This window comes from Prionailurus viverrinus, chromosome A2 (assembly GCF_022837055.1).
Source record: "Prionailurus viverrinus isolate Anna chromosome A2, UM_Priviv_1.0, whole genome shotgun sequence".
Classification (NCBI taxonomy): domain Eukaryota; kingdom Metazoa; phylum Chordata; class Mammalia; order Carnivora; family Felidae; genus Prionailurus; species Prionailurus viverrinus.
Window position 1 is genome coordinate 4,042,247 of NC_062562.1, and position 27,883 is coordinate 4,070,129.

Below are 27,883 nucleotides of genomic sequence, written 5' to 3' on the forward strand. Positions count from 1 at the left end.
AGCCCTCTGTGTGTGTGAGCTCGTGCACGCAGGTGTGTTAGGGCTGCGAATGGGGTGGGGGTGCTGCTGTGCTGGGGTAAAACGTAGGAGAGCTAGAGGCATATGGAGTTGTTCGAGAGCTAGGGCTTGGAGCCAGAGGATCCTGGATTCAAATCTTGACTCTAAGTAACCTTGGACAAGTCGCAATGCCTCTCCATGCCTCACTTTCCTTTTTAATTTTAATTTTTGTTGATGTTGTCAAATGGATGGGGCGTCAGAATCTCTGCTCGATGATGTGGATGTGAGGATGAAAGTGAATTTCGCTGGCGATGTGTCTAGAGTGGCACCTGGTCCACGATGCCCGTGATGGCTGTCTGCGTGGGGCCTGCTGGGAAGAGATCTTTGAGTCTGGGCTTCGCTTCCCTGTGGACAGGTGGTGGTGGCTCACTTATAGGTGCAGTGGAAGAAGGCTGAGAGGTAGGCGCTGGTGGGGAAGGAAAAGCAAGAGTTGGGGGGAAGGAGAGAGAACACGGCAACACACCAGCTAGTACAACTTCTCTTCACTGTGGCGGAAAGAAAATTAAGGGGGTTGCCACACTGTCCTCATCTAGCAGCAATTCAGCAAAAAGGGCTGTCTTGCTCTGGCAGCGTTGAGCAATTCTGGCTCCACCCCTCCTCTCTCCCCATAGCCTCTGTTACTGAAAACACAGAGAACGAAGGCAAGGTTCCCTTCTTTAATGACAGAAACACGGGACCATGTGGAGCTTCAGCTTGCTCCTCTTCTGGGGTGAGTGTGGGGCTGAATGGTGGTGGGAGGGCTGGGGGAAGGCTGCGTTGGAAATAGAACCAGGGGAAAGGGAAGGCCATGGGGCATCCATCAGAGACCCCAATTCTAGGCTGAACACTATCAGCACCTTCTTTGTAGGAAAAAAAATCACTCAGCGTAGGAAATTCCCTCTCTCCAGGTAGACTTTCTTTATAGTCATTCATTTGGCATGTATTTCTTGCGGTCGTGAGTCTGATATCATAGTAGGAAGGGCAGGCAGAAAAGAAGCTACTTACAGTAACAGCAACCACCCACCTAGCAGCGTTGTAAGCTCATCAAATGTCTTCACCAAACTCCTCCAATATTGGGTCCCCAATAGCCCCATTTTACAAAGGAGGAAACTGAGGTAAAAGAGGTTACATGACTTTCCCAGGACTACTTAGCCAATAAGTACTACACTTTATCCCTTATCACTATGCTATGCTGTCCCAAATAATAACTACACAAAAGCATTTCAGGCAGTGATAGTGCTATGCAAGAAGAGAGTGACTGGGGGTTATGTTGAAGGGGGAAGTCAGGGAAGGCCTCTCGGAGGGGGTGATTTTTGTGCTGAGCCCTGAGACATGAGGTGGAGCCTTCCTGTCTCTTATTTCCCTTTCTTCAGGCGTCAGTTTGTATTGGTCTTGTTTATTGTCTCTGTTGTGTTTGTTTGTTTGTTTTCCTGTCTTTCAAGTGTTGGTCACTGGTTCAAATCTATGAATGCGGGACAGTGTTTTGAACAACAGGTGTGGGCTTCCTCAGCTGGGGTCCAGTGCATCTATTTGCGGAAGAGAAAACTCAGGCCCAAAGAGACTAAACAACTTTTCTAAGGCCATGCAGTCAGTAACCAGTGAAGCCAGATTGTTAAGCCCATTTTAACTCCAGAGTTTGCATGCTGAAAAATGATGCTCTGTTGCCTCTAAAATAATTAACAAGCAAGAGAATTTCGGCTGGTGATAACGAATGGGAAAGTTGGGATTTGGGGGCTGTGGGACCTGTTGACTGACAGGCTTCATTAGAAGAAGCAGGTAACTTGTGGGCCCCAAATGCAGGAATGCCAAGTTGTTGCTTTGGCCTGTCGGCCCTTGTATTAGCTCTGGTGCCTGTTATTCGGCACTGAAGTTAATCAGCAAAAGTGGTGATGACGTCATTGGTGGTGGGGTTAGTGGTAGTAGGTTGAGAGAGTGATGGTCGTGGGGGTTGTAATATTGGAAAAGAGCTAAGTGCTGGGGGGCTGCACTGCCTTTTAGCTAATTTTTTTAAGTTTATTTATTTTTGAGAGAGAGAGAGCACAGGGGAGGGGCAGAGAGAGAGAGAGAGAGAATCCTAAGCAGGCTCTACACTGTCAGCACAGAGCCCGACACAGGGCTCAAACTCACAAACCTTGAGATCATGACCTGAGCTGAAATCGAGAGTCGGACGTTCAACTGACTGAGCTATCCAGGTGCCTCCAGGTAATTTTTAAAAAACTAACCACCTGACCACCCATGCCATTTTAATGCTACAGATATACTGTACATATATTTATGTATTATATGTATCATTTCTACATATGTCTTATGCCAAAAAGTAAGATTTTTTTCCCCATCTCTCCCCAAGAACCAAGTTTTGCCTACTTGGTGGGGGGTGGGGGGGGAAGAGATGTCATTTTTTTTGTTTGAGAATACATATCTTAGTGTATGTTTTTGAAAATCAGCTGGAACTTTCCTTGTCATTGATAAGAAAATTAAGGGGTGCCTGGGTGGCTCAGTCAGTTGAGCATCTGACTTTGGTTCAGGTCATGATCTCACGGTTTGTGAGTTCAAGCCCCACATCGGGCTCTGTGCTGACAGCTCAGAGCCTGGAGCCTGCCTCAGATTATGTGTCTTCCTCTCTCTCCGTCCCTCCCCCGCTTGTGCTCTGTCTCTCTCTGTCTCTCAAAAATAAATAAATGTAAAATTTTCTTAAAAAAGAAAAGAAAATTAAGACGATACAAACAAAATAAAAACCATAAAGTGCAAAAAAGCAGGAATTGCTTCTGTGAACGTTATATGAAATATTGTATGTTTGTCACGCAGGTGGATCTCTCATCTAGGCTCATCAAACCTGTAGTACTTTTTCAGGTTGAGCCTACATTGTTTCTTGATGGTTCATGGTATTCTTCTTTTCTTTGTTTATAGGGTGTTGTGGTTTATACAGCTCACGTATTCTCTCAACAAGATCCGCGACAATTGGTGAGTTGGTCAAAGAGAATCCATATGCTCAATGTGTGGGAGGGTGTTTTCTGGGGAAGAGACCCTTCTGTCGCAGGAGTTTGAGCTGCAGCTAACACTTGCTGGGAGCTACTTAGTGGCGGAGAAACAGGTAAATAATACCCAGGTCTCCTGGATCCTGCTCTAGGCTCTTACCTATGTGGCCTTGCATTCACTGTGTGACTTCAGATAACACACAAAACCTCTCTGATTGTCATGTTCCTCAGCTGTGAAATACAGATAGCAAGGGTTCCCGTCTACAGGGATATTGTGAAGCTTAAATCAAAAGTGAAGCTTAAATCACTTTTAAGCTTTAAATTAAGTGAAGCTTAGTTAACCACCTGGTACGTGTGACAAGAGCTTCATAAATGGTGGTGTGGTGGGAATGCATTTTTTAAATAATTTTTTTGAATGTTTATTTATTTTTGAGAGAGAAAGAGAGACAGAGCATGAGCGAGGGAGGGGCAGAGAGAGAGGGAGACACAGAATCTGGAGCAGGCTCCGGGCTCCAAGCTGTCAGCACAGAGCCTGATGTGGGGCTTGAACCCATGAACCGCGAGATCATGACCTGAACCGAAGTCAGACGCTCAACAGACTGAGCCACCCGGGCACCTTGAGAATGCATTTTTAAAATGTGTTAAGTCTCCCCTTCTTCCACCTAAGCTCCTGCTGGATGCAGAGGACAAATATCGCCAGGTCGTAGCGTCCTCAGTGTCTCAGTTTCCTGGCTCCGCCTTATTTGGGAGACTCAGTCTATGCTGTACAAATAGCTAATCTTGCAAATGTCCTACCCTTCTCTTGGTCCTCCCAACATGGCGGCTGGGCGTTGGTATAGGGGCAACTTGCAGGACCTTGTGGCTGTCAAGGGTGGACTCCGGACGGGGTGTTTTGTCTACTGGTAGAGCATGGCCCCATCTTGCTTGCCTAGTAGCCCTCTCAACAGCTTTGCATTCCCCAGGGGTCCGTGCAAGAGCTTCTGCCTTCTGTGTTCAGGCTACAGGACCCAAGATTTTCCTTAGAACAACCTACCACCTACTTCCCTCTGCAGCTTCTAATCTTTGGCTCTCATGCCTTGTTGGATGTGACAGCCGCAGAAAGCAAGCTTCTCTTCTAGACTGGGAAACTCCACCCAGCTCTTGTTGGGAGAAGTCAGCCCCTAGCCTCGATAGTCCTAAATCCACCCATTCCTATGTAGAATCTTCTGAGGTGAGGTGGCAAGAGGAGAAGGGCTCCTGGTGGGTCCTTCTCATCTCCTCTCTTTATGAGTTTCCCGTAGTTTTTTTCTCTTCCCTTGTGATAGGTATCTGCCTTACACCGCGGCTTAATGAAAGCGCTACCTTCAAGCCCTCCAAACCCGACTGCTGCCAAATATTTTTATTGAGTTATGATCGACATATAGCAATCTGTGCGAGCTTAAGGTGCACATGTGTTGACTTGATAACCACATATATTGAGAAGTGATTACCGCCATAGTATCCAGTAACATCTTTGCACCTCACATGATTACCATTCCTTTTTGTGTGAAGGTATTTAAGATGTACTCATAGCAGCTAACCAAGCATGGTTGGTATTGTTTTGTTTTTTTTGTTTTTTGGTTTTTTTTAGTTTATTTATTTTTGAGACAGAGAGAGACAGAGCATGAACAGGGGAGGGGCAGAGAGAGAGGGAGACACAGAATCGGAAGCAGGCTCCAGGCTCTGAGCCGTCAGCCCAGAGCCCGACGCAGGGCTCGAACCCACGGACCGTGAGATCATGCATGACCTGAGCTGAAGTCGGACGCTTAACCGACCAAGCCACCCAGGCACCCCGGTATTGTTTTGTTTTTAAATGCTCATTTATTTTTGGGAGAGCGTGGACACATGTGTGTGAGCAGGGGAGGGGCAGAGAGAGAGGATCCAAGGTGGGCTCTGTGCTGTCAGCAGAGAGATGGAGACGGGGCTCCGACTCAGACTCACGAACCGACATCTGAGCTGAAGCTGGACACTTGCTTAACTGACAGAATCACCCAGGTGCCCCTGTAATACAGTATTGTTACCTAGAGTCACCAGACTACATAGTAGATTCCCAAACTCATTCGTCTTATACGGTTTTCTTCCAAGACTATCGTCTTGTGGGGAACCCAAACATCCAGTTTGGTAATTAAAATGAACATTACAGTTTTGCTTTCATTGTGTGTCTGCTGCTAAGACACCTTAACTTTTTCCTGAACAAGATGAAATCCTGTGGCAGAATGTGTTGGGGGAGTGGGTTCACATCCGTGTAAGTGGAAATATATTTCCAAAAGGGTCACATTAATTAAAAAAAAATCATCATTGGGGCGCCTGGGTGGCTCAGTTGGTTGGGCATCCGACTTCGGCTCAGATCATGATCTCGCGGTCTATGAGTTCGAGCCCCGCGTTGGGCTCTGTGCTGACAGCTCAGAGCCTGGAGCCTGTTTCAGATTCTGTGTCTCCCTCTCTCTCTGCCCCTCCCCCATTCATGCTCTGTCTCTCTCTGTCTCAAAAATAAATAAAGGTAAAAAAAAAATTAAAAAAAATTATCATTATTATTGATTCCAGAAAGCCCTTGGCTAGTGAGGAAGTCATTGTATTAATCTCCACAGCTTGGGGACCTAGCCCAGGCCCGATACAGTGCAGGCAAGTTGGGTAGATAAATAAAAGAATGAATGTGTGCCCCGCATAGAGAATGTGAGAGATGTTATAGTCGAGGCATGTACAAGGAATTTGTAAGTGGGAATTCAAAAGGCTTAATATTTGAGAAAACTAGGCACTATTGGGATTAAAAATGCATAAACACAGGGATGTTAACTTTGCGATAGTTCGTCAGAGCACACACTTATGATATTTGTGCTTTTCTCCTATCATACTTGATAAAACATTATAAAAATGCATATACACTTTGGGGTGCCTGGGTGGCTCAGTTGGTTAAACGTCTGACTTTGGCTCAGGTCATGATCTCACGGTTTGGGAGTTCGAGCTCCACATCGGGCTCCGTGCTGGCAGCTCAGAGCCTGGAGCCTACTTCAGATTCTGTGTCTTCCTCTCTCTCTGCCCCTCACTCACTCACATTCTCTCTCTCTTTCTCTCTGTCTCAAAAATAAACATTAAAAAACTTCAAATGCATATACACTTTGACACAGCAATTCCTAATCCAGAAATTTATTCCAAAGAGATATTCATACAATGTACAGAGATACCTCACCATAGACTCTGGGATGTGCACTTACGCTATTCTGGTAACAACTTGGAATAAACAATGTTTACACAAGGGGACTAGTTGGATAAAATGTTGTGTTTGTTACAGTAACCCTAGCTACTGTAACAAACCCAAAACTGTCCGTGGCTTAATACAAAGAAATTTAATTTTTGTTTGTTTAAGAATCCAATATGGGGCACCTGGGTGGCTCAGTGGGTTAAGCCTCCGACTCTGGCTCAGGTCATGATCTCGTGGTTTGTGGGTTCAAGCCCCGCATCAGGCTCTGTGCTGACAGCTCAGAGCCTGGAGTCTGCTTTGGATTCTGTGTCTCCCTCTCTCTGCCCCTCCCCTACTCATGCTCTGTCTCTCTCTCCTTCAAAAATAAGTAAACATAAATTTTTTTTTTAAAAGAATCCAGTGCAAATATTTCTGGTCCATGGGTGGCTTTCCTCCAAGCTGTAATTCAGAGACCCAGACTCCTTCTGCCTTGTAGCTCAGCCACGCTGAGGTCTTAGAGTCTTTTGCAGACTGTGGAAGGAGTGAAAAGGAACAACGGAAATGCACACCCACTTTATAAAAACCCAGCTCTGGCAATGTTGCATACTATATTTGTTCACGGTCATATGACGATGCCTGGACACGAGGTGAGCTGGGAAATGTAGTTGGTGGTTGGGCCACTGTCACTGCAGTGACAGTTCCGTACCTTGGAAAGGAGAGTGTGGAGCATCTGGTTGATGTTTAGCCACCAAGCCACCTGTGGCACAGTTACAGCCCATGGACACAGTGCAAAATACACAGCTGTTCAAAAGCATGAGTCGGGTCTGTATGGACTGACTTGGAAAGCTGCCCCCAACATATTCTTCTCCCAATTTTTATTACAGAAACATTTAAAGCTTCAAAGGTAGGCAGGGGAGGTAGTGAAACAAACCCCCACATACCCACCACCCAGCTCCCATACGTGACAAATCTTGCTTCTCTTGGTTTGAAAGACCTACCCTAAGTGAAAAAGCAAGTAATAATACAACAGCATTGTCCCCATGAACCGTGAGATGATCAAGACCTGAGCCGAGGTTGGATGCTTAACTGACTGAGCCACCCAGGCGCCCCAAGGTTTTCCTTTGCAAGCAATTATTGCCTTCTTAGAAAAAAGATGTAAACAAAACAAAAATGTACCAAAATTAGGGTTGCCGTCTCTTTTGGCCAGTGTCTGTAGAAGCAGAGCCTGATGAGAGGATTCTTGTGTGAGTGATTTCTTGAGGGAGGGCTGTCTGGAGACACTTGCAGGGCAGCCAGGGAAGCAGGACAGAGCAGAGACAGAGCCACACGGAAGGTGTTTTGGGAGTGCCTCAGCCACAGCCTGCTCCCACAGGCAGCCCTGCAGGGTGAAGTGCACCCCAGAGGGTCACCTGCTCGGAGGCACAGGGGAGGCTTGCTGTCACACTCCAGCATCTGTCTGCCGGTCATTGCCTCCGAGCCAGTGAAACAGCTGGGGGATAGGTATGCCCACCCAGTAACGCAGATGGGGGGGGGTTCCAAGAGGGGCCACTGTCCTACCCCCTCCTGACCTGGCAAGATAGGAAGAAGTCACGCGCTGATGTAGGTGAATGCCCGGGAAGAGACTGGGTTTTCCCCTTCACGTACCTACTGCTGCTTTCGTAACTTGCCTCTGAATCACTGTCATTCACAGAAATACAGACACTGGCTGGCTCACGGCCACTTTCAAAGGGAGCCGATGGCCTCTCGTTCCTCTGCCTGCAGGCTGGGTGGCAGGGTACGCGTGTTGTAAGAGACTCCCCCAGACGGAAGGCAATTAGACCTTGGGCAAGCACCGCCAGGTCTCAGTTTTGTCATCTGATGAATGGGTGTGGCGACGACCCTCACCCAATGTAATGGGATGGTTGTGAGGGTTCAGCTCCATGCGCGATCGTTAAGAGGTGGGCTCTGGGGTCACGTTTCCTGGGATCGAGTCTTGGTTCCGGCACTCGGGTATCGCAGTAAATCCCCTGAGACTTCAGTTTCCATGAAAACGGGGCTGGAGGGGGGGGGCGGTGAATACGACTGGGTTTCGATGAGTGTTAATTGATACCTGGAACATAGCAGGTGCTCAACTATGTCAGCCCTCCCTCTTCTCAGGGAAACACGAATTATCTGGTTCTGACTGGCTGGGCCAAAGCTGGTACAGTGAGCAGAGGCACAGTCAGGGCAACGACCAGGATCCCTGGACACACTGTCAAACTTCTTTCATTCTATTTGTTCTGCTTATTTGCCTTCTGTGACCCAGGGGAGGCTACACAAATTCTCTTGGGCATCAGTGTGCACATCTGTAGAATGGAGTCCTAATGTTTACCTTCAAGTAGGATGACCAACTGTCCTGGCTTGCCTCAGACCAGGAGGGGGGTGCCTGGGACTCTGGGCTTTGAGTGCTAACACCAGGAAAGTTCCCCCACCTGGAAGGAGCAGAAAGTGCACGGGAGGGGCCTGGTGCTCGGGAGGCACCAAGGAAACGGAAGCTCTAGTTATATTTTTGGAAGTCTTTTTGCCGCTTGGAGTCTCATTTCACGCTCGGGTCGATTAAGTGATCGTCTGTGAAGTCGTTGTGTTCATGACTGAGGAGCACGTATCTGTCTCAGGTGGATTTTTGGAGGGGCCTCTTCTCTGGTCTCCTGGCTTCTTGGCTTTGCAGAGGCCAGCAGAGGACCCGAGTCAGCTCCTGCCCTCCTCTGCCCACAGCCCTCCAAGGCTCCCACCTCCATGGAATAAAAGCCCAAGTCCTCCCTGAGGCCCCCAAGTCACTATAGGACCTGCCTCGTTCCCACCCTGCCCTGCCCTCGTCCCTCACTCCCCCTCACTCACTCCCCTCCAGCCATACACACCTCCTTACTGTTCCTCCAATACCCCAGGCCCAGTCCTGCCCCAGGACCTTTGCATGAGCTGTGCCCTCTGTTTGGGATGTTCTTGCCCTACATAAACACATGGTTCCCTCCCTCCCTTCTCTATTTTCAGCTCATGTGTCATCTTCTCAGTGACTACCCTAGTTTTGACATCGTATCCCTTGCCCTCACCTCTCCAGATGATCAGCTCAGTGGCAGGTGAGGAATTTTGTGCGTCTTGTCCCACACAAGGGCTCAATACATAGTGCCTAGAATAGTGGCCTGACATACAGCAGGTGGTTTGCATTTGTCAGAGTTGTCCAGAGAAGCAGAAACAATACGATGGATGCAGACAAGTAAAGATCCATTATAAGGAATTGGTTCACGCGACTAGGGAGGCTGGCAAGTCCCACAACCTTCGGGGTGATGTGCACAAGTCCCGAGCCCGGAGAGCATTTGGGAAGCTGAGCAAAGGTGAGCACGGCTGACGGGACAAGGCAGGAGATGAGCTGGGGAGGCTGCCAGGTGCCCAGTCACTTGGGCTGTGGTTCTGGTTTAGGGTGGGTTTGAGTTGTGAGCAATTGAGCCAGAGGAAGAGGCTAATGGGAAGTTCAGATGAGAGACCGCAAGTGATAATGCGCCGGAAGTCTGCAAAGGACAATGCTGCCTCTACAGATGAAAGAGGAAGCTGTTAGTAAGAAAAGAGATACAATTGAGGGGCCGTGCAGGGAAGGGACGTAAACAAGGCACGTTGTAGGAAGTGAAGAGCCTGACTGAACCATCCCTCGAAGTTGGGGGGGCCCTTTATAAAGCGTTTCCCCACCCTACAGATCAACCGGTGTTGGCATTACCTTCCACTCCTCTCTTTCACATCCTGCATCCAACGCGCTGGCAAGTCCTGCTGACGTCACCTCTGAGCAAACCCCAAATCTCATGCTGCCTCTGCTCTCAGCCGGGTGGCACCCACCATCCTCGCTCACCTGGACGGGCGCGGTGACTCCTCCCTGGTCATCCTGCCTCTGCCCCTCTACCGTTCATCTTCCGACCAGAGGATCCTGTTAAAACCTCAGTCCTGCCGTGTGCTGTCTGTGCTCAGACTCCGCCATGGCTCCCGTCGCTCTCTGATAGAAAGCTGGGGCGTGACAGTCGTCTAGCCGATCTTAGCCGACCTGGCCATGTCCACGCCTCCCCTTTCCCCCTGTGCACTCTGCTCCGACCACATGACCTCCCTGTAATTCCACAAAATCACCAGCTGTGGTCCTGCCCCTGGGTCCTTCATGCATTTGTGGTTTCCTCTGCCCTAAGCACCTTCGTACGTATCTTACTCACCTCCCCCTGGCCTTTGTTCCAGTGTTACTTTCTCAGTGAGGTCTTCGTTGTTGAGCACCGACTGTGTGCCAGGCGCTGTTGTAGGCACTCAGCAGTGAATGAGACAGACATAAATCCCTGCCCTTCCAGGAGCTCAAAGTCCATCAGGGAAATGGATTTAAAAGAACCAATTACAAAGGTTTTTTTTACAGAATGGTCGTAGAAATTGCCTGAACGTTGATTCCATTTCCAGCCAGATCTACCTCTTCTTGGGTGGCAGCAGTGAAAATCACTCACTTCAGGTTTTGACAGGCCCAGGGATGCCAGTCACCAGCGGTGTGTCCTTGAACAAGTTACTTAACCTCACTGAGACTCAGTTTTCCACATCTGTATAATGGGAATTGTACTAGTTTCGTATGGCGGCTATAACAAATTACCACAAACTTTACCTTACAGATCTGGAGGTCAGAAGTCCAAAATTGGTCCCAGTTGGCTAACATCAAGGTGTGAGCAGGGATGAGTTCCATTCTGGGGGTTCTAGAGCAGACTGTGTCTTTTTGCCTTTTCCAGCTTCTAGAGGCCACTTGGATTCCTTGGCTTGGGTCCCTCTTCCTCCATCTTCAAAGCTGGCAGTGACTGGCCAAGTCTTTCTCATATTGTGTCACTTTGCCTCTCTTGGCTTCATCTTTCCGTTTTAAGGACCTTTGTGATTACATTGACCCCATCTGGATAATCCAGTTTCCTCTTCATCTCAGGATCAGCTAATTCCATTGGAATCCTTAGTTCTCTCTTGCCACATAGCATAGGTTCTGGGGATTAAGACGTGGTCATCTCTGAGGGCGCCTGTGTGACCAACTGTGTGAGTTGGTTGGATGTCCAACTTCAGCTTAGGTCATGATGTCACGGTTCATTAGTTTGAGCCCCACATCAGGCTCTCTGCTGTCAGTGTCGAGCCCACTTCAGATCCTCTGTCTCCCTCTCTCTATACCCTTCCTCTGCTCTCACTCTCTCTCTCAAAAATAGTAAATAAATGTTAAGGTCAGGCGTAGGGCAGGGTAAAGATATGAGTCAGAAGCTAAAAAATTTTAGCAGTCAAAGGCTTTATTTGGGAACTAAGGTCTTGGGCGAGGTTCTGTGACTCAGGGAGAGAGAGAGAGGAGTCAGGGAAGTCGCGCCCGGGTGTGGTGGGGTAGGGTTTTTAAGCTGCAGCAGTTCTGGGTTTAGGTCCCGGTGGGCCTTTTTCACACCAGGTTGTGCTGCCACTCGGTGACTGGTTGACCTTCAATTCATTCTGGCGCGCTGCTCGAGGCTTTCTGTTGGTAATTTTCCACTGACAAGATGGCCGTGCCCTCCACTGTGATTCCAGGGACATCCTGACAATAACCATTTAAAAAAAGGATGTGGTCAGGGCACATGCACCCCAATATTGATAGCAGCACTATCAATAATAGTCAAATTATGGAAAGAGCCCAAATGTCCATTGACAGATGAATGGATAAAGTAGGTGTGGTATATATACGCAATGGAGTATTACTCGGCAATCAAAAAGAATAAAATCTTGCCATTTGCAACTATATGGATGGAACTAGAGGGTATTATGCTAAGCAAAATTAGTCAGAGAAAGACAAATATCATAGGACTTCACTCATGAGGACTTAAAGATACAAAACAGATGAACATAAGGGAAGGGAAGCAAGAATAACATAAAAACAGGGAGGGGGCCAAAACATAAGAGACTTAAATATGGAGAACAAACAGAGGGTTGCTGGAGGGGTTGTGGGAGGGGATATGGGTTAAATAGGTAAAGGGCATTAAGGAATCTACTCCTGAAATCATTGTTGCACTAGATGCTAACTAACTTGGATGTACATTAAAAAAAATTAAATTAAATTAAATTTTAAAAAAGGGATGTGGTCATCTTTAGAGGGGCCATTATTCTGCTGACCACAGGAATGACACTATCGAATAAGTTTCTTCACAATCTCCTAGAAGCCTGCCTCCACCTCTGGCTTGTTGTTCTGGAGCTCACAGTGTGGTGGGGGACATGACTACTAGAAAACTAACCATACAAATAAGCAACTATAATTATGCCGTGTGTCATAAAGAAGCACGAGAAGCTATGTGGGAGCACAGAGCACAGTGGAGGCTTTTTTGGGGGAAATGACACTTAAGCAAGACATGAAGAATGAGTAGGAGCTGGCCAGGCAAAGCAGAGGCAAAGGGCATAGGATGTGTAAAGGCCCTGTGGTGGGAAGTCTAGAAATGGAGAGTAACACGAGATGTGGTTTAAAGATGTGGTTGGGTGTGGTCACTGGGGCTCTGTGGGTCCTGTTTAAGTGATTTGGATTTTAATTCTGAGTGCAACAGGGAGCACTGTAGGCAGAGGTGGGGGTAGACAATCAAATCTGCATTCAGAGGTGACTACTATGTGGAGAAGAGATTGCAGGGGACAACAGAGGACAAAGGGACGTAGAAGCCGGAGGAGGATCTGTACCGAGAACAGCTGTGGCGATGGAGAAAAGTGGGTACATATGAAATGCTATTTGGATAGAGAACCAACAGGGCTTGGGGACCCACTGAAAGTGAGGGTGAGGGCTAAACAGGTAAACTGAGATACAGAGAGGTGCAATCACTTGTCCCAGAGCTGGACTGGCTAGGATGTAGTTTTGACTGCTTCCATAGTAACCAAACAACAACTTAGACATTTATTTCTTAGAAGTTCATTCTTCTTGTAGATCTCTAACTTATAGATGGGACGGAGTGACCAGGCTGCCTGGTCTAGGAGATCATTCCACCTTGTTGCCTCTCCATTCCTTGGCGTGGTGGTTTCCCAAGCCATCATCCTCAGGGTTAAGGGCAGATCAGCCCACTCTGCCCATGTTCCTGCCCAAGAGGAAGGGGACAGCCTGCTTATTCTTTTTTTTTTTTATGTTTATTTTCGAGAGAGAGACAAAGAAGCAGAGCACAAGCAGGGGAGGGGCAGAGAGAGGGAGACACAGAATCTGAAGCAGGCTCCAGGCTCTGAGCTGTTAGCACAGAGCTTTAAGATCATGATCTGAGCTGAAGTTGGACCCTCAACCGACTGAGCCACCAAGGCGCCCTGACGTGTTTATTCTTCTCAAGAACATGGCCAAATGATGCACATATCACTTCCACGCACATGCCCATGGGCAGAACTGAGTCACATGAGCGGCAGGAGACCCTGGGAATGCAATCTTTAACAGGATGGTTGTGTTACTAAAAGCTCTGGGACGACAGCTGCCATTCTCCACTTGGAGGTTCACTGCTGGAGCTTTACCCAGGTCTTCTGTGCTCCAAAGCCTGAAATTTTGACTCTCAAACACTTCTGTCTAGAGCCCTGATGCTCCTGGTGCTGCTGGTCCAAGGACCAGCAGCATCAGCATCATTCAGGGGCTTGTGAAAAGTACAGACTCTCGGGCTCCTTCCTAGACCTGCAGAATCAGCATCTTCTTTTTCCAGTTCCAGGATGCAGGTGAGGCAGCTGCTCTTGGTCCAAGGACCACACCTGGAGTAGCCAAGTGTCAACATCGGTGCTTCTCACACTCTCACATGCACCCAGATGGCCCAGGGGTCTTGCTAAAATGCAGGTTCTGGTTCATCAGTTTTGGGGCAGGGGCCCGAGATGCTGCGTTTCCATCAAACTCCCAGGCAGTGTTGATGCTCCTGGCCCGGGAGCTGCACTTGGAACAGGAGGAGTCTAGGGTCTACAAGGTCCTTGACATGCTGAGCAGTTTCTCAGGACTGCTGTAACAGGTTACCACAAACCAGGGGGCTCAAAACAACAGAAATCTATTGTCTCACCATTCTGGGGGCCAGAAGTCTGAATCAAGGTGTCCATGGAGCCATGCTTTCTCTGAAGGCTGTAAGGGAGAGTTTGTTCTGTGCCTCTTTCCCAGCTTCTGGGATGGCTGGCAATCCTTGGTATTGCTTAGTTTGAAGGCAGATCACTCCAGTGTCTGCCTCTGTTGCCACGTCGTGTTTTCCCTGAGCCTGTCTGTGCCTCTCTTCTCCTCTTCTTGTAAGTACACCAATCCTATCAGATTACAGACCACCCAACTCCAAGAGGATCTCACGCTCTCTTGGGTCTTAATTACATTTTCAGAGACCCTATCTCCAAATCAGGTCACATTCTCAGGGACCAGGATTTAGGGCTTCAGCACATTTTTTGGGGTACATGTCAGCCCACAACAGTCCCCTTCACCCTTTCATGCTGGCTGTCCCTGATGACCGCCCCAGGGCTCTAACCCACACCCTTCCTTCTGTGCTGCCCAGGTGTGAATGAATGTGAAGATACCACCGTGTGCCCAGCTTATGCAACCTGCACCAACACTTTGGACAGCTACTACTGCACTTGCAAAGGAGGCTTTCTGTCGAGCAATGGACTGACGCGGTTCCGGGGCCCAGAAGTAACATGCAAAGGTGAGCACCCCTCCTTAAAACCCTCCGCCATTTTGCAGGATAGTCAGGTGGAAGCTGGCTGGGCAGTGGATGTAGGCACTTTTTCTGTGTCCCAAACGTTATTTCCCCCCTCTCTCCCGCCCTGCCCCTTTTTGTCTTTCTTTTTCTATGACGATGAGGATTCCTGCTCACTAAAAATCCCAACCGTTTGAAACGAGCATAAGGATGAAAATAAAAGTAAACATCGTGCCATTTGTCAATATCCAGAAATTACCACTGATTTCATTTTGGGAAAGCTTTTGCTTGTCTCTCCATGAAGGAAACAAGAACTTTTAACATTCGCTGAGCACCAGGCCCCCAATGAAGGGATTTATATGCATTTTTACATTAAATTGAGTGTAGGCATCCTGATGATCTCCACTGTACAGATGAGGACACTGAGGCTTGGAGTGCTGGAATGACCTGTTCACGGCTGTGTGGTTGGACTGGTCTCCAAACCCAGTCTTTACAACTCTCACAGCAGTTGCTGAACCAAGTCAACTCTTTGCCGCACTCTAGTCGTGCCGTGTTGGGGAAACGTATTTACCCTCTCTAGGCCTCAATGTTTCCATCTGCAGAACGAGCGTATAAGAGTACCTACCTCCAAGGATAGTTGGGAAAATTAAGTGCAATGAAGTACGTATGTGTTAGGCACATGTATGCTCCCAAGAGCTGCTACTTACATATGTAATGTAAATTGAAATAATCCCCAGAGTGAGTGACATTCTTTGTCTGTATTTCTTGTGTTTAATCCCAATTCTCCCCTTGACAGTCAAGATCTGATTGTACCTCTGCCTAAGACCAGGGATCATTGAACTTTTTAATGCAAAGGGTGAAATAGTAAATATTTTGGAGGTTGCAAGCTGTGTGATCTCTGTCATGACTACTCAATACTCCAGTTGTAGTGTGAAAGCAGCCAAAGATGATACACAAATGAATGAATGTGTTTGTTGCAATAAAACTTTATTTATACCAACACGTGGTGGGCTGGATTTGGCCCATGAGCTCCAGTTCACTGGGTGCTGAATAAGGTTATTCATTTCTATTGTTATGGTATCAGGGAGCCCTCAAATCCTTCTTTATCTTTGAATTACAGCTAATGGGTCACTTGGCAAGCTACAGTAGTCCTGATAGACTCCGGGTTTTCATTTTGGGTTGAAATCAATATTCCCCATCTAGAGAATAATGGATACTACAGCAAGGATTTCATCCCCTTTAGGCCTTTGTCTCCAGTTTGGTGCCTAAGACATTGTGAGTATTCAATAGATATTTGTTGAATGAAGGAGCATATTACCTTATTCTTTATGTCAACTCCAGTTTTCATCATCAGTTATCAGTTGTTTCTAATGTTTTACTACCTCAAAGAAAGGTGGAGTGGACATTCCTGTGATCTGATCTTGATGTCCAGGAGCAGCTCCAGATTTCTGTCTAGAAGTACAGTTTTCTGGGAGGAGCTGTAAGAGACGTGCCTTGAGGTTGTGTTTGCATGACAAGTACATAGCAAGTGTTTAGGCGACGTGACCAGGGCTGGAGGAGACTTGAGCTGGGCCTCCCCATGGCACCACGACAACTCAATTTTATGGGTCCCTCAACTCCTTTGCAAGTAATTCTTCATTATCTAGTCCTGGGGAGATACTTCACTACATCAAACTTAGACATCAAAACTGAATGTCTCAAAAACAATGACAGTCATTTATTTTGTTCATAAAAGTATCTGCCATTTGAGTTGAGTTCAGTGAGTATGGCTGGTCTCTGTTCCGTGCAGTCTCAGCTGAGTTGGCTTAAGTGGGGGCTAGAGGATCCACTTTAAAGGCAGCATACACACAGGGCTGGCATCTGCTGCTGGCCGTGGGCTGGCTGCTCCACCAGGGCTGTGGGCTGGAGGTCTTGGTTCTTCCCCAGGTCAGCTGCTTTTTCATGGCTGGTTGGGCTTCCTCACATATGGCAGCTAAGCGCCAAGAATGAGCATCTCAAGAGAACAGGGAGGGGGTGCATGGTATCTTTAAGAACTAGTACCACTCCCAGAGTCCCAGCAGGCTCAGATTCTAGAGAAGGGAACATAGGTACCACTGCTTGCTGGAAGGAGTACAAATTGATAAAATGAAGGGTATATAGCATGGAAGACATTGTTTCCACCATCTTTGAAAATACAATCGGCTACACAAGATGAAGCAAATTAGTGACTCCAACTCTTTCTGTGTCCAGATGTAGATGAATGTTCTCAAAGCCCCCAACCATGTGGTGCCAACTCAGTCTGCAAAAACCTGCAGGGGAGATACAAGTGCAGCTGCTTGCCTGGATTCTCTTCTCCCACTGGAAATGACTGGACCTCGGGAAAGCCAGGTCATTTCTCATGCACAGGTAATGTTCTCAGGCATGGGTCTTGGGTGGACAGCGACCACTAGTGGGCAGTGTCTCTCACCTGAGCCACAGTCTTTGGTCTGCTCACTCTCCTCCACTGCTCCTCAGACATCAATGAATGCCTCTCCAATGGGGTCTGCCCAGAGCATGCTGAGTGTATCAACTCCTTGGGAAGCTACAATTGCAGCTGCCAGGTTGGATTCATCTCTCACAACTCGATCTGTGAAGGTATAGAGGACCTGCTTTTCTTTATGTAGCTACTCAATTAATTAACAACCACCTCACTTGATGATCCTGTGAGATTAGAGACTATATTCTTCACTTTGAGGGTGAGAAAATTTAGGCTCAGACCATTGAAGTAACTTCCCCCAAAAGACACAGCTATTAAGTAGAAGAGCCAGGATTGGAACTCCAGTCAAGGGTCTACTCTGAGTGCAACAGTGGGTCAGACAATACTTGAGAGCAATGGCATTTGGGGGGGGGGGGTGCTGTGTCCCATGAGCAATAACTTTCAAGGGGGATGCTGGAAATGCCTGGAAACATTTTTGATTGTCACAACTGGTGGTGGTGACGGGCTCCTCTTGTCTAGTGAGGAGAAGCCACAGATGCTGCTAAACACCTTACAATGCACAGAACAGCTTCCCTACAACCAAAATAATGTGGCCCCGGATGTCTTTAGTTCTGAGACAGAGAAACTGTGTGATAGGGTGAGCTCAGACTCAAACTTCAGAACTATTTCCTATAATGTATTTCGTTCAAGACCTCAGGGTTACCCTCAACCCCTACCCCATGCCTTACATACTAAATCAGTCACCATAGCTTGGGGAATTTACCTGCTAAGTATGTCTTGAATCTCTCCATTCTTCCTCATGCTTGGTTCGGGCTTCATCATTAGTTTAGCAGCGTCCTCCCTGGGCTTGTCCTTCCTCCATTCTTGTCCCCTCGAATCCATCCTTCCAAACTGCAGCCAGAATTTCCTCACAAGAAGCAAGGGCTCCATCTCCCTGCATCTGGTTCAGAACTATTGTTCTCCATGCTCGTTTGTAGGGAAGGTGACTCCATCAAGCTAGGCATGGAGTGATCCAGCCCTTATCACATCCCCTGGGCTTGGAGTCGGAGATATTTGAGGTCCTGTCTGATTTTTCTGATACATTTGTAGCAGTAGCTATTGCTGAAAAACAGATCACCCTGAAAGTCAGTGGCTAGAGACAAGCACCATATACGTGGTTTGTGTTCTGTGCATTGGAAGTTTAGGTTGGGCTCTGCTGGCCACTTGCTTGCATCTGTACTGGGCTTGTTCATGTGTCTGTGGTCAGCTGTGAGCCAGCTTGCTCATCTTGGCTGGGCTGCCTCACGTGTTGGGGCTCCTGTGGGATGATCCATCTCTCTTCCACCTTGTCTCTCATTCTTCATTAGGTGAGTCTAGGGCTTGTTCATGTGGCAGAAGCAAGGGGCTAAAAGAATGAGCAGAAGCAAATAAGTCTCTAGAAATCTAAGACTTGGAACTGGCACGACATCATTTCTGCTGTGTTCTTTTGGCCAGTGAAAGTCATAGGCCAGATTCAAGCTGGATTCGAGGTGTGGGGAAACAAGCTCCCATCATAGAGGAGGAGTGGCAAAGTCACACTGCACCGCGCCATCTGCACCCCATGGTGTGGGTGCAGGGAGGAGTAAAGGAGCACAGCCATTCTATGTTCATCTGTCTTGGAGCTATTCACCACCCTCCACTTACATATTTTGGGTCAGAATTTATTCCCGTGGCCAAGCCTAAGTGTAAGGGAGATGAGGAGTAAGGGGAGAACATGCACAGTGAATCTCTGTTTGCAGTCTCCTATTCTCATTTCTTCATCTGCTTTGTCTTGGGTTCTCATCTCCACTGACCAGACGTGGATGAATGTGCCGACCCCGCAACTTGCCCGGAGCACGCAACTTGTCACAACAGTCCTGGAAGCTACTCTTGTGTCTGCAACCTAGGATTTGCATCCAGCAGTGGAAACAGGAGCTTGCAGGGCCCAGGAGACACATGTGAAGGTCGGTGGGAAGGGTTTGTTGGGGAACCAGGTCCAAGTCTGCATGCAAAGACAGCAGTGGTGGGTGAGGGGTCAGGATGAGTCTGGGCTGAGCTCAAGGACCTCATCTGCTAAGCTGATGCCAAAAATTGCTCATCCATGCACTCATGCACTCATTCAAGAAATACTTCCTGAGCACCTACTATATGCCAGGCACTCTTCTAGAGCTGGTGGATACAGCACCAAATAACATAGGCAAAACGATTTGCTCTCCTAGAACTCATCATCTAGGGTTAAGGGAGATAGGTAGCAAAATAAACGCATGGCCATATGTGTGCCAGGAGTATCTGAAAGAAATAAAGATAAATAAGGCAGGAAAGGTGCATAGGCAGCACTGGGAGTAGGGGGTCAACTTTTAATAGAGTGAGTGTAAGGAAAAGCCACACTGAAAAGTTGATACTTGAGAAAAGATGTGAAGGATATGAGGAAGTGAGATATTGGGTATCTGGGGAAGGGTGTTCCAGGAGGAGGGAACCGCAGATACAAAGGTCTGGAGGCAGGATCCCAGCCAAGGTGCTAAGCTCTTCCGGACATGTACTCATTGTCTGCCCAACAACCTGATGGTATTAGTGGTGTTTTATGCCCATTTCATAGATGAGGAACCTGAGCCTCCATCGTGGTAAAACAACTCTTCCACAGTCAAATAGCTAGGAAGTAGGGGAGTCAGGATCTGAACTGGCCATCATTGACTTGAGTCCACATTTCCAGACTCTGACTCAAGACCACCTGGGAAGCTGTCATCTAAGAAGTCCAGAACCAGACTGAACCTGATTTTAAAACCTGGTGTGCCTTTCACAGGCTGTGTGACTCTGCACAATTGTGATGCCTCAGTTTCCTCATCAGAAAAATGGAAGCAATGTTAGTGTGCACCTCACAGGGCTGCCGTGAGCATTCCTCGAGCAGGTGCATGTAAGGGATGTTCCTCACTGTCTGTCACAAAAATCTCAACATATTAGCAGTTAATTGTTTATTTTAGCTAACAAGTACTTACCTCATACTTGTTATTCTCCAGACTCTGCTCTGAGTGCTTCACAGATGACACCTTATTCAATGCTCAAACAACCCTAGGGGGAAGTAGTATTATTATCCCTGTCTGACAGATGAGGGCACTGAGACACACAGAGGTGAACTATCTTGCCCAGTGCATTGTCAGCTCAGGGCCACCAGAACAAAACACTGCAGAGAGGGTGGTTTCAACATTGAGATCTATTTTCCCTCCATTGTGGAGGCTGGAAGTCTGAGACCACAGCTGGGTTCTGGAGAGGGCTGTCCTCCTTGCTTCCAGATGACTGCCTTCATTCTGGGTCCCCAGGGACAGTGAGCTCTGGTGTCTCTTTCTTTGTTTTAAGGGTACCAGGCCCATTTATATATGTTTATTTATTTATTTTTGAGAGAGAGAGAGAGAGAGAGAGAGAGAGAGAGAATGAATCCCAAGTATGCTCCGCACTGCGTATACAGAGCTGGATGCAGGGCTCGAACTCACCAGCTGTGAGATCATGACCTGAACAGAAACCTAGAGTTGTATGCTCAATTGACTGAGCCACCTAGGTGCTCCAGGGCACTAATCCCATCTTAAGACCTCATCAACCTAATCATCTTGTGAATGCCTTTTGTCCAGATACCATCTCACCGAGTTTGGGGATGTAATGTATCAATCTGTGTCAGGTATTTCAGTCCACAGCACCCAGTAACACACAGTCTATAGGGACAGAGCCAAGCTTTGAGTCCAGGCTGTCCATGCTTTGCACCCCTCCACTTGGATGCCTCTCAGTCATTATTATTATTACTGATAACATAGTATTTCTTAAGGGGAGGAATTGAGATTTATCAAGGAACGGGGTCCAGGGAGTTCAAGGCTGAGGGAGCAAACAGTGAGCCTTCCTGGACCTACAGGTAATCAGTGAATCTGGATCAGGAATTACTAAGGGATTAGCAAGGAAAGATGAGGTAGGTGAGCTTAGGTGGGTCCAAACTCTCAGAGTCTCATGTGTTCTAAAGAGGAGTTTGGGTTTTATCCCGAAGTGTGGAGAGCCTCATCAAAAGATTTGTGTGGGTCACATCCTGGCTCTTTGCACTTCCTTTCAGCAGTGTTTAAGAGGATGCGAGCAGAGCTAGGGAGACCCGCTGGCTTCAGTCAGGATGGGGTTGTGCACTGCCATGGCCTCAGCATCCTTTATCCTTTTGACTCAGCCTAGTTTTCTGCTTAGATGTGGACGAATGTGCCAGGAACTCAACTCTTTGTGGCCTCAGCTCAGTGTGTACCAACACCCCGGGGGAATACCACTGCTCCTGCCTGCCTGGGTTCTTTTCACCTGTTGATTGGACCCCTGAGAAACCAGAGGATTTCAGATGTACAGGTAATGCTCCCAGCCATGCTGAGGACTTTTAATGGATGTCAACGTACCCTGAAGAGAGTGGCTTACAAACAACCCTTTCTGCTTGCTCATGATCCTGTGGGTTGACTGCATGGTTTTTGAAGGTGGGGGTGGGCACTAAGGTGGCACGAGGTCTAAAATGGCCTCACTTATATGGCTTGTAGTTGGTGCTTGGCTCTGGGTGGGAGCTCAGATAGGTCCTTCAGTTTTCCTCATGGGCCTGTCCACACCAAAATTTTGAATGGTTACTACTGCACTTGCAATCGAGGCTTTCTGGCCAACAATGGACCGATGCAGTTCAGGAACCCAGGAGTGACATGAAAAGTTGAGTACGCACCCCTCAAAACCCTCCACCATTTTGTAGGATAATTAGGTGGAAGCTGGCTGGGCAGTGGATGTAGGTACTTTTTTTTGTCCCAAACGCTATTTTCTCTCTCTCTCCTTCCCTGCCCTCTTTTCATTCTTTTTCCATAGTGACAATGATTCCTGTTCACTGAAAATCCTAACCATTTGGAGGTGACATTAAGATGAAAATAGAAGTGAAAATCAATATCCAGAGATAAACCACTGATTTCATTTTGGGAAATCTTTTGGTTGTCTCTCCATGAAGGAAACAAGAACTTTTAACATTCGCTGAGCACCAGGCCCCCAATGAAGGGAAATATGTGCATTTTCACATTAAATTGAGTGTAGGCATCCTGATGATCTCCACTGTACAGATGAGGACACTGAGGCTTGGAGTGCTGGAATGACCTGTTCACGGCTGTGTGGTTGGACTGGTCTCCAAACCCAGTCTTTCCAACTCTCACAGCAGTTTCTGAACCAAGTCAGGTCTTTGCCACACTCTAGTTGTGCCATGTTGGGGAAACGTATTTACCCTCTCTAGGCCTCAATGTTTCCATCTGCAGAATGAGCGTATAAGAGTACTGACCTCCAAGGATAGCTGGGAAAATTAAGTGCAATGAAGTACGTAGTGTGCTAGGCACATGTATGCTCCCAAGAGCTACTACTTACATATGTAACGTAAATTGAAATAATCCCCAGAATGAATGACATTCTGTGTCTCTATTTCTTGTGTTTAATTCCAATTCTCCCCTTAACAGTCAAGATCTGGTTGTGCCTCTGCCTAAGACCAGGGGTCATTGAACTTTTTAATGCAAAGGGCGAAATAGTAAATATTTTGGAGGTTGCAAGCTGTGTGATCTCTGTCATGACTACTCAATACTCCAGTTGTAGTGTGAAAGCAGCCAAAGATGATACACAAATGAATGAATGTGTTTGTTGCAATAAAACTTTATTTATACCAACACGTGGTGGGCTGGATTCGGCCCATGAGCTCTGGTTCACTGGGTTCTGAATAAGGTTATTCATTTCTATTGTTATGGTATCCAGGGAGCCACTAATTTGCTTCATCTTGTGTAGCAGATTGTATTTTCAAAGATGGTGGAAACAATGTCTTCCATGCTATATACCCTTCATTTTATGAATTTGTACTCCTTCCAGCAAGCAGTGGTACCTATGTTCCCTTCTCTAGAATCTGAGCCTGCTGGGACTCTGGGAGTGGTACTAGGTCATAAAGATACCATGCACCCCCTCCCTGTTCTCTTGAGATGCTCATTCTTGGCGCTTAGCTGCCATATGTGAGGAAGGCCAACCAGCCATGAAAAAGCAGCTGACCTGGGGAAGAACCAAGACCTCCAGCCCACAGCCCTGGTGGAGCAGCCAGCCCACGGCCAGCAGCAGATGCCAGCCCTGTGCGTATGCTGCCTTTAAAGTGGATCCTCTAGCCCCCACTTAAGCCAACTCAGCTGAGACTGCACGGAACAGAGACCAGCCATACTCACTGAACTCAACTCAAATGGCAGATACTTTTATGAACAAAATAAATGACTGTCATTGTTTTTGAGACATTCAGGTTTGATGTCTAAGTTTGATGTAGTGAAGTATCTCCCCAGGACTAGATAATGAAGAATTACTTGCAAAGGAGTTGAGGGACCCATAAAATTGAGTTGTCGTGGTGCCATGGGGAGGCCCAGCTCAAGTCTCCTCCAGCCCTGGTCACGTCGCCTAAACACTTGCTATGTACTTGTCATGTAAACACAACATCAAGGCACGTCTCTTACAGCTCCTCCCAGAAAACTGTATTTCTAGACAGAAATCTGGAGCTGCTCCTGGACATCAAGATCAGATCACAGGAATGTTCACCCCACCTTTTTTTGAGGTAGTAAAACATTAGAAACAACTGATAACTGATGATGAAAACTGGAGTTGACATAAAGAATAAGGTAATATGCTCCTTCATTCAACAAATATCTATTGAATACTCACAATGTCTTAGGCACCAAACTGGAGACAAAGGCATAAAGGGGATGAAATCCTTGCTGTAGTATCCATTATTCTCTAGATGGGGAATATTGATTTCAACCCAAAATGAAAACCCGGGGTCTATCAGGACTACTGTAGCTTGCCAAGTGACCCATTAGCTGTAATTCAAAGATAAAGAAGGATTTGAGGGCTCCCTGATACCATAACAATAGAAATGAATAACCTTATTCAGCACCCAGTGAACTGGAGCTCATGGGCCAAATCCAGCCCACCACGTGTTGGTATAAATAAAGTTTTATTGCAACAAACACATTCATTCATTTGTGTATCATCTTTGGCTGCTTTCACACTACAACTGGAGTATTGAGTAGTCATGACAGAGATCACACAGCTTGCAACCTCCAAAATATTTACTATTCGGAGTGTTTCTGCTTCCATACAAATTTTAGAATAGCTTGTTCTAGCTCTGTGAAGAATACTCATGCTATTTTGACAGGGACTGCATTGCATGTGTAGATTGCTTTGGATAGCATCAACATTTTAATAATATCTGTTCTTCCTATCCTTGGGCATGGAATGCTTTTCCATTTCTTTGTGTCTTCTTCATTTTCTTTCATATGCTGTCTATACTCTTCAACGTACAGATCTTTTAGCTATTTGGTTACGTTTATTCCTAGGTATCTTATGATTTTTGGTGCAATTGCAAATGGGATTGATTCATTGATTTCTCTTTCTGCTGCTTCATTATCAGTGTATTGAAATGCTAATGATTTCTGTATGCTGATCTCAACTTCTGTGAATTTGCTGAGTTCCTGTATCAGCTGTAGCAGTTTTTTGGTGGTGTCTTTTGGGTTTTCTACATAGAGTATCATGTCATGTGTGAAGAATGAAAGTTTGACCTCCTCCTTGCCAATTTGTATCCTTTTGATTTCTTTGTACTGTCTGATTACTGAGGCTAGGATTTCCAGTGCTATGTTTAACAACAATGGTGAGAGTGGACATCCCTGTCATATTCCTGACCTTAGGCAGAAAGCTCTCAGTTTTTCCCCATTGAAAATGAGGGAAATGAGCCGTGGGTCATTTGTATATACCCTTTAGGGTGTTGAGGTATGTTCCTTCTATCCTGACTTTCTGGAGGGTTTTTATCAGAAAAGGATGCTGTATTTTCTCAAATGCTTTGTCTGCATCTCTTGAGAGGATCCTGTGGCTCTTATCCTTTCTTTTATTAACGTGATGTATCAAGTTGAATGATTTTCAGATATTCAACCAGCCCTGCAGCCCAGGGTAAGTCCTACTTTATCGCAGTGTATAATTCTTTTAATGTATTGTTGGATTTGATCTGCCAGTATCTTGTTGAGAATGTTTACATCCATGTTCATCAGGGGAACTGGTCTGTAATTCTCTTTTTCAGTGGGTCTCTACCTGGTTTGGGAATCAAGGAAATGCTGGCCTCCTAGAATGAGTTTGGACGTTTTCTTCCATTTCTATTTTTTTGAATAGCTTCAAAAGAATAGATTTGACTCTTCTTTACATGTTTGATAGAATCCTCCTGGGAAGCCATCTGGCCCTGGAACCTTGTTTATTGGGGGATTTTTGACTACTGATTCAGTTTCTTTACTGACTATGGGTCTGTTCAAATTTTCTGTTTCCTCCTGTTTCAGTTTTGGTAGTTTATATGTTTCTAGGAATTTATCCATTTCTTCTAGGTTGCCCAATGTGTTGGCATACACTATCTCATAATATTCTCTTATTATGGTTTGTATTTCGGTGGTGTTGGTTGTGGTCTCTCTTCTTTCATTTGTGATTTTATTATTTGGGTCCTTTCCTTTTTCTTTTTGATGAGTCTGGCTAGGGGTTTATCAGTTTTGTTAACTGTTTCAAAAAACCAGCTCCTAGTTTCATTAATCTGTTCTACTGGCTTTTTCAATTTCAACATAATTGATTTCTGCTCTAATCTTCATTATTTTCCTTCTTCTGCTGGTTTTGGGCTTTATTTACTGTTCTTTTTCTAGCCCCCTTAGGTGTGAGATTAGGTTGTGTATTTGAGACCTTTCTTCCTTTTTTGGAAGGCCTGGATTGCTATATACTTCTGTCTTATGACAACCTTTACTGCATCCCGGACTTTTTAGACTGTTGTGTTTTCATTTGCACTGGCTTCCATATACTTTTTAATTTCTTTTTTAATTTCTTGGTTAACCCATTCATTCTTTAATAGGATGTTCTTTAACCTCCAAGTATTTGTAGTTTTTCCACATTTTTTCTTATGGTTGATTTCAGGTTTCATAGCATTGTGGTCTGAAACTACACATGGTATGATCTCGATCTTTTCATACTTGTAGATGGCTGACTTGTGGTCCATTCTGGAGAATGTACCATGTACACTTGAGAAGAATGTATATTCTACCTTTAGGATAAAATGTGCTAAATACGTCTGTTAAGTCCATCTGGTCCAGCGTGTCATTCAAAGCCATTGTTTCCTTGCTAATTTTCTGCTTAGATGATGTGTCCATTGCCATAAGTGGGGTGTTAAAGTCCCCAACTATTATGGTATTATTATCAATGAGTTTCTTTATATGTGTGATTAATTGATTTACGTGTCTGGCTGCTGTCAAGTTGGGGGCATAAATATTCACAATTGTTAGATCTTATTGGTAGATAGACCCCTTCATTGTGATATAATGCCCTTCTTCATCTCTTGTTACAGTCTTTATTTTAAAATCTAGTTTGTATGATGTAAGTATGGCTACTCCAGCTTTCTTTTGACATCTATCGGCTTGATAGATGGTTACCCATCCCCTCACTTTCTTTTTTTTTTTTTTTTTAATTTTTTTTTTCAACGTTTATTTATTTTTGGGACAGAGAGAGACAGAGCATGAACGGGGGAGGGGCAGAGAGAGAGGGAGACACAGAATCGGAAACAGGCTCCAGGCTCTGAGCCATCAGCCCAGAGCCCGACGCGGGGCTCGAACTCACGGACCGCGAGATCGTGACCTGGCTGAAGTCGGACGCTTAACCGACTGCGCCACCCAGGCGCCCCCATCCCCTCACTTTCAATCTGCACGTGCTCTTGGGTCTAAAATGAATCTCTTGTAGGCAGCATATAGGTGGATGTTGTTTTTCTTATCCATTCTGATACTGTCTTTTCATTGGAGCATTTAGACCATTACGTTCAGAGCGATTATTGAAAGATATGAATTTAGTGCCACTGTGTTGCCTACGGTTGGTGTTTCGGGTGATACTCTCTTTCTAGTCTTTGTTACTTTTGGTCTTTTTGTTTTGTTTTTCTCCCCTCAGAGAGTACCTCTTAAAATTTCTTGCAGGGCTGGCTCAGTGGTCACAAACGCTTTTAGTTTATGGTTGTCTGGGAAAGTCTTTATCTCTCCTTCTATTCTGAATGACAGCCTTGCTGGATAAAGAATTCTTAGCTGCATATTTTTCCCACATTGAATATATCCTGCCACTGCTTTCTGGCCTGCCAAATTGTTGTGAACAGATCTGCTGTGAACCTCATCTGTCTTCCCCTGTAGGTTAAGGACTTTTGTACTCTTGCTAGTTCCATGATTCTTTCCTTGTCTGTGTGTTTTGTGAATTTGACTGTGACATGACTTAGTGATGGTTGGGTTTTGTTGAATCTAATGGGAGTTCTCTGTGCTTCTTGGACTTCGATGGTTGTGTCCTTCCCCAAGTTAGGGAAGTTTTAAGCTATAATTTGCTCACATAAACCTTCTGCCCCTTTTCCTCTTTCTTCATCTTCTGGGACTCCTTGTTACAAATGTTATTCCTCTTTAGTAAGTTGCTGAGTTTTCTAAGTCTTGAATTGCAATCTTTTGCCTTTGTTTCCCTTTCTTTTTTTCTTTTATTATTTTTATTTTTAAAATTTGCATCCAAGTTAGTAGCATATAGTGCC

At 46.2% G+C, this 27,883-nt stretch overlaps 1 protein-coding gene across 7 annotated transcripts in view; it reads left to right on the plus strand.

The window, feature by feature from the left end:
* Nucleotides 1-687: 687 nt before the first annotated feature.
* ADGRE1 (adhesion G protein-coupled receptor E1) overlaps nucleotides 688-27,883 on the plus strand; it is an 86,471-nt gene continuing 59,275 nt past the window's right edge. For 6 of the 7 annotated variants that reach the window (XR_007150449.1, XM_047850616.1, XM_047850617.1 and 3 more), the window contains exons 1-7: nucleotides 688-766; nucleotides 2,944-2,997; nucleotides 14,682-14,828; nucleotides 17,052-17,207; nucleotides 17,316-17,435; nucleotides 19,092-19,238; nucleotides 21,484-21,633. Coding sequence is in view for 6 of the 7 variants with exons in the window: in XM_047850616.1 (XP_047706572.1) it covers nucleotides 736-766; nucleotides 2,944-2,997; nucleotides 14,682-14,828; nucleotides 17,052-17,207; nucleotides 17,316-17,435; nucleotides 19,092-19,238; nucleotides 21,484-21,633 (805 nt within the window). In the remaining variant the exon portion in view is untranslated. The remainder of the gene's footprint in view (nucleotides 767-2,943; nucleotides 2,998-14,681; nucleotides 14,829-17,051; nucleotides 17,208-17,315; nucleotides 17,436-19,091; nucleotides 19,239-21,483; nucleotides 21,634-27,883) is intronic. The other variant, XM_047850618.1, reaches the window with a different exon arrangement.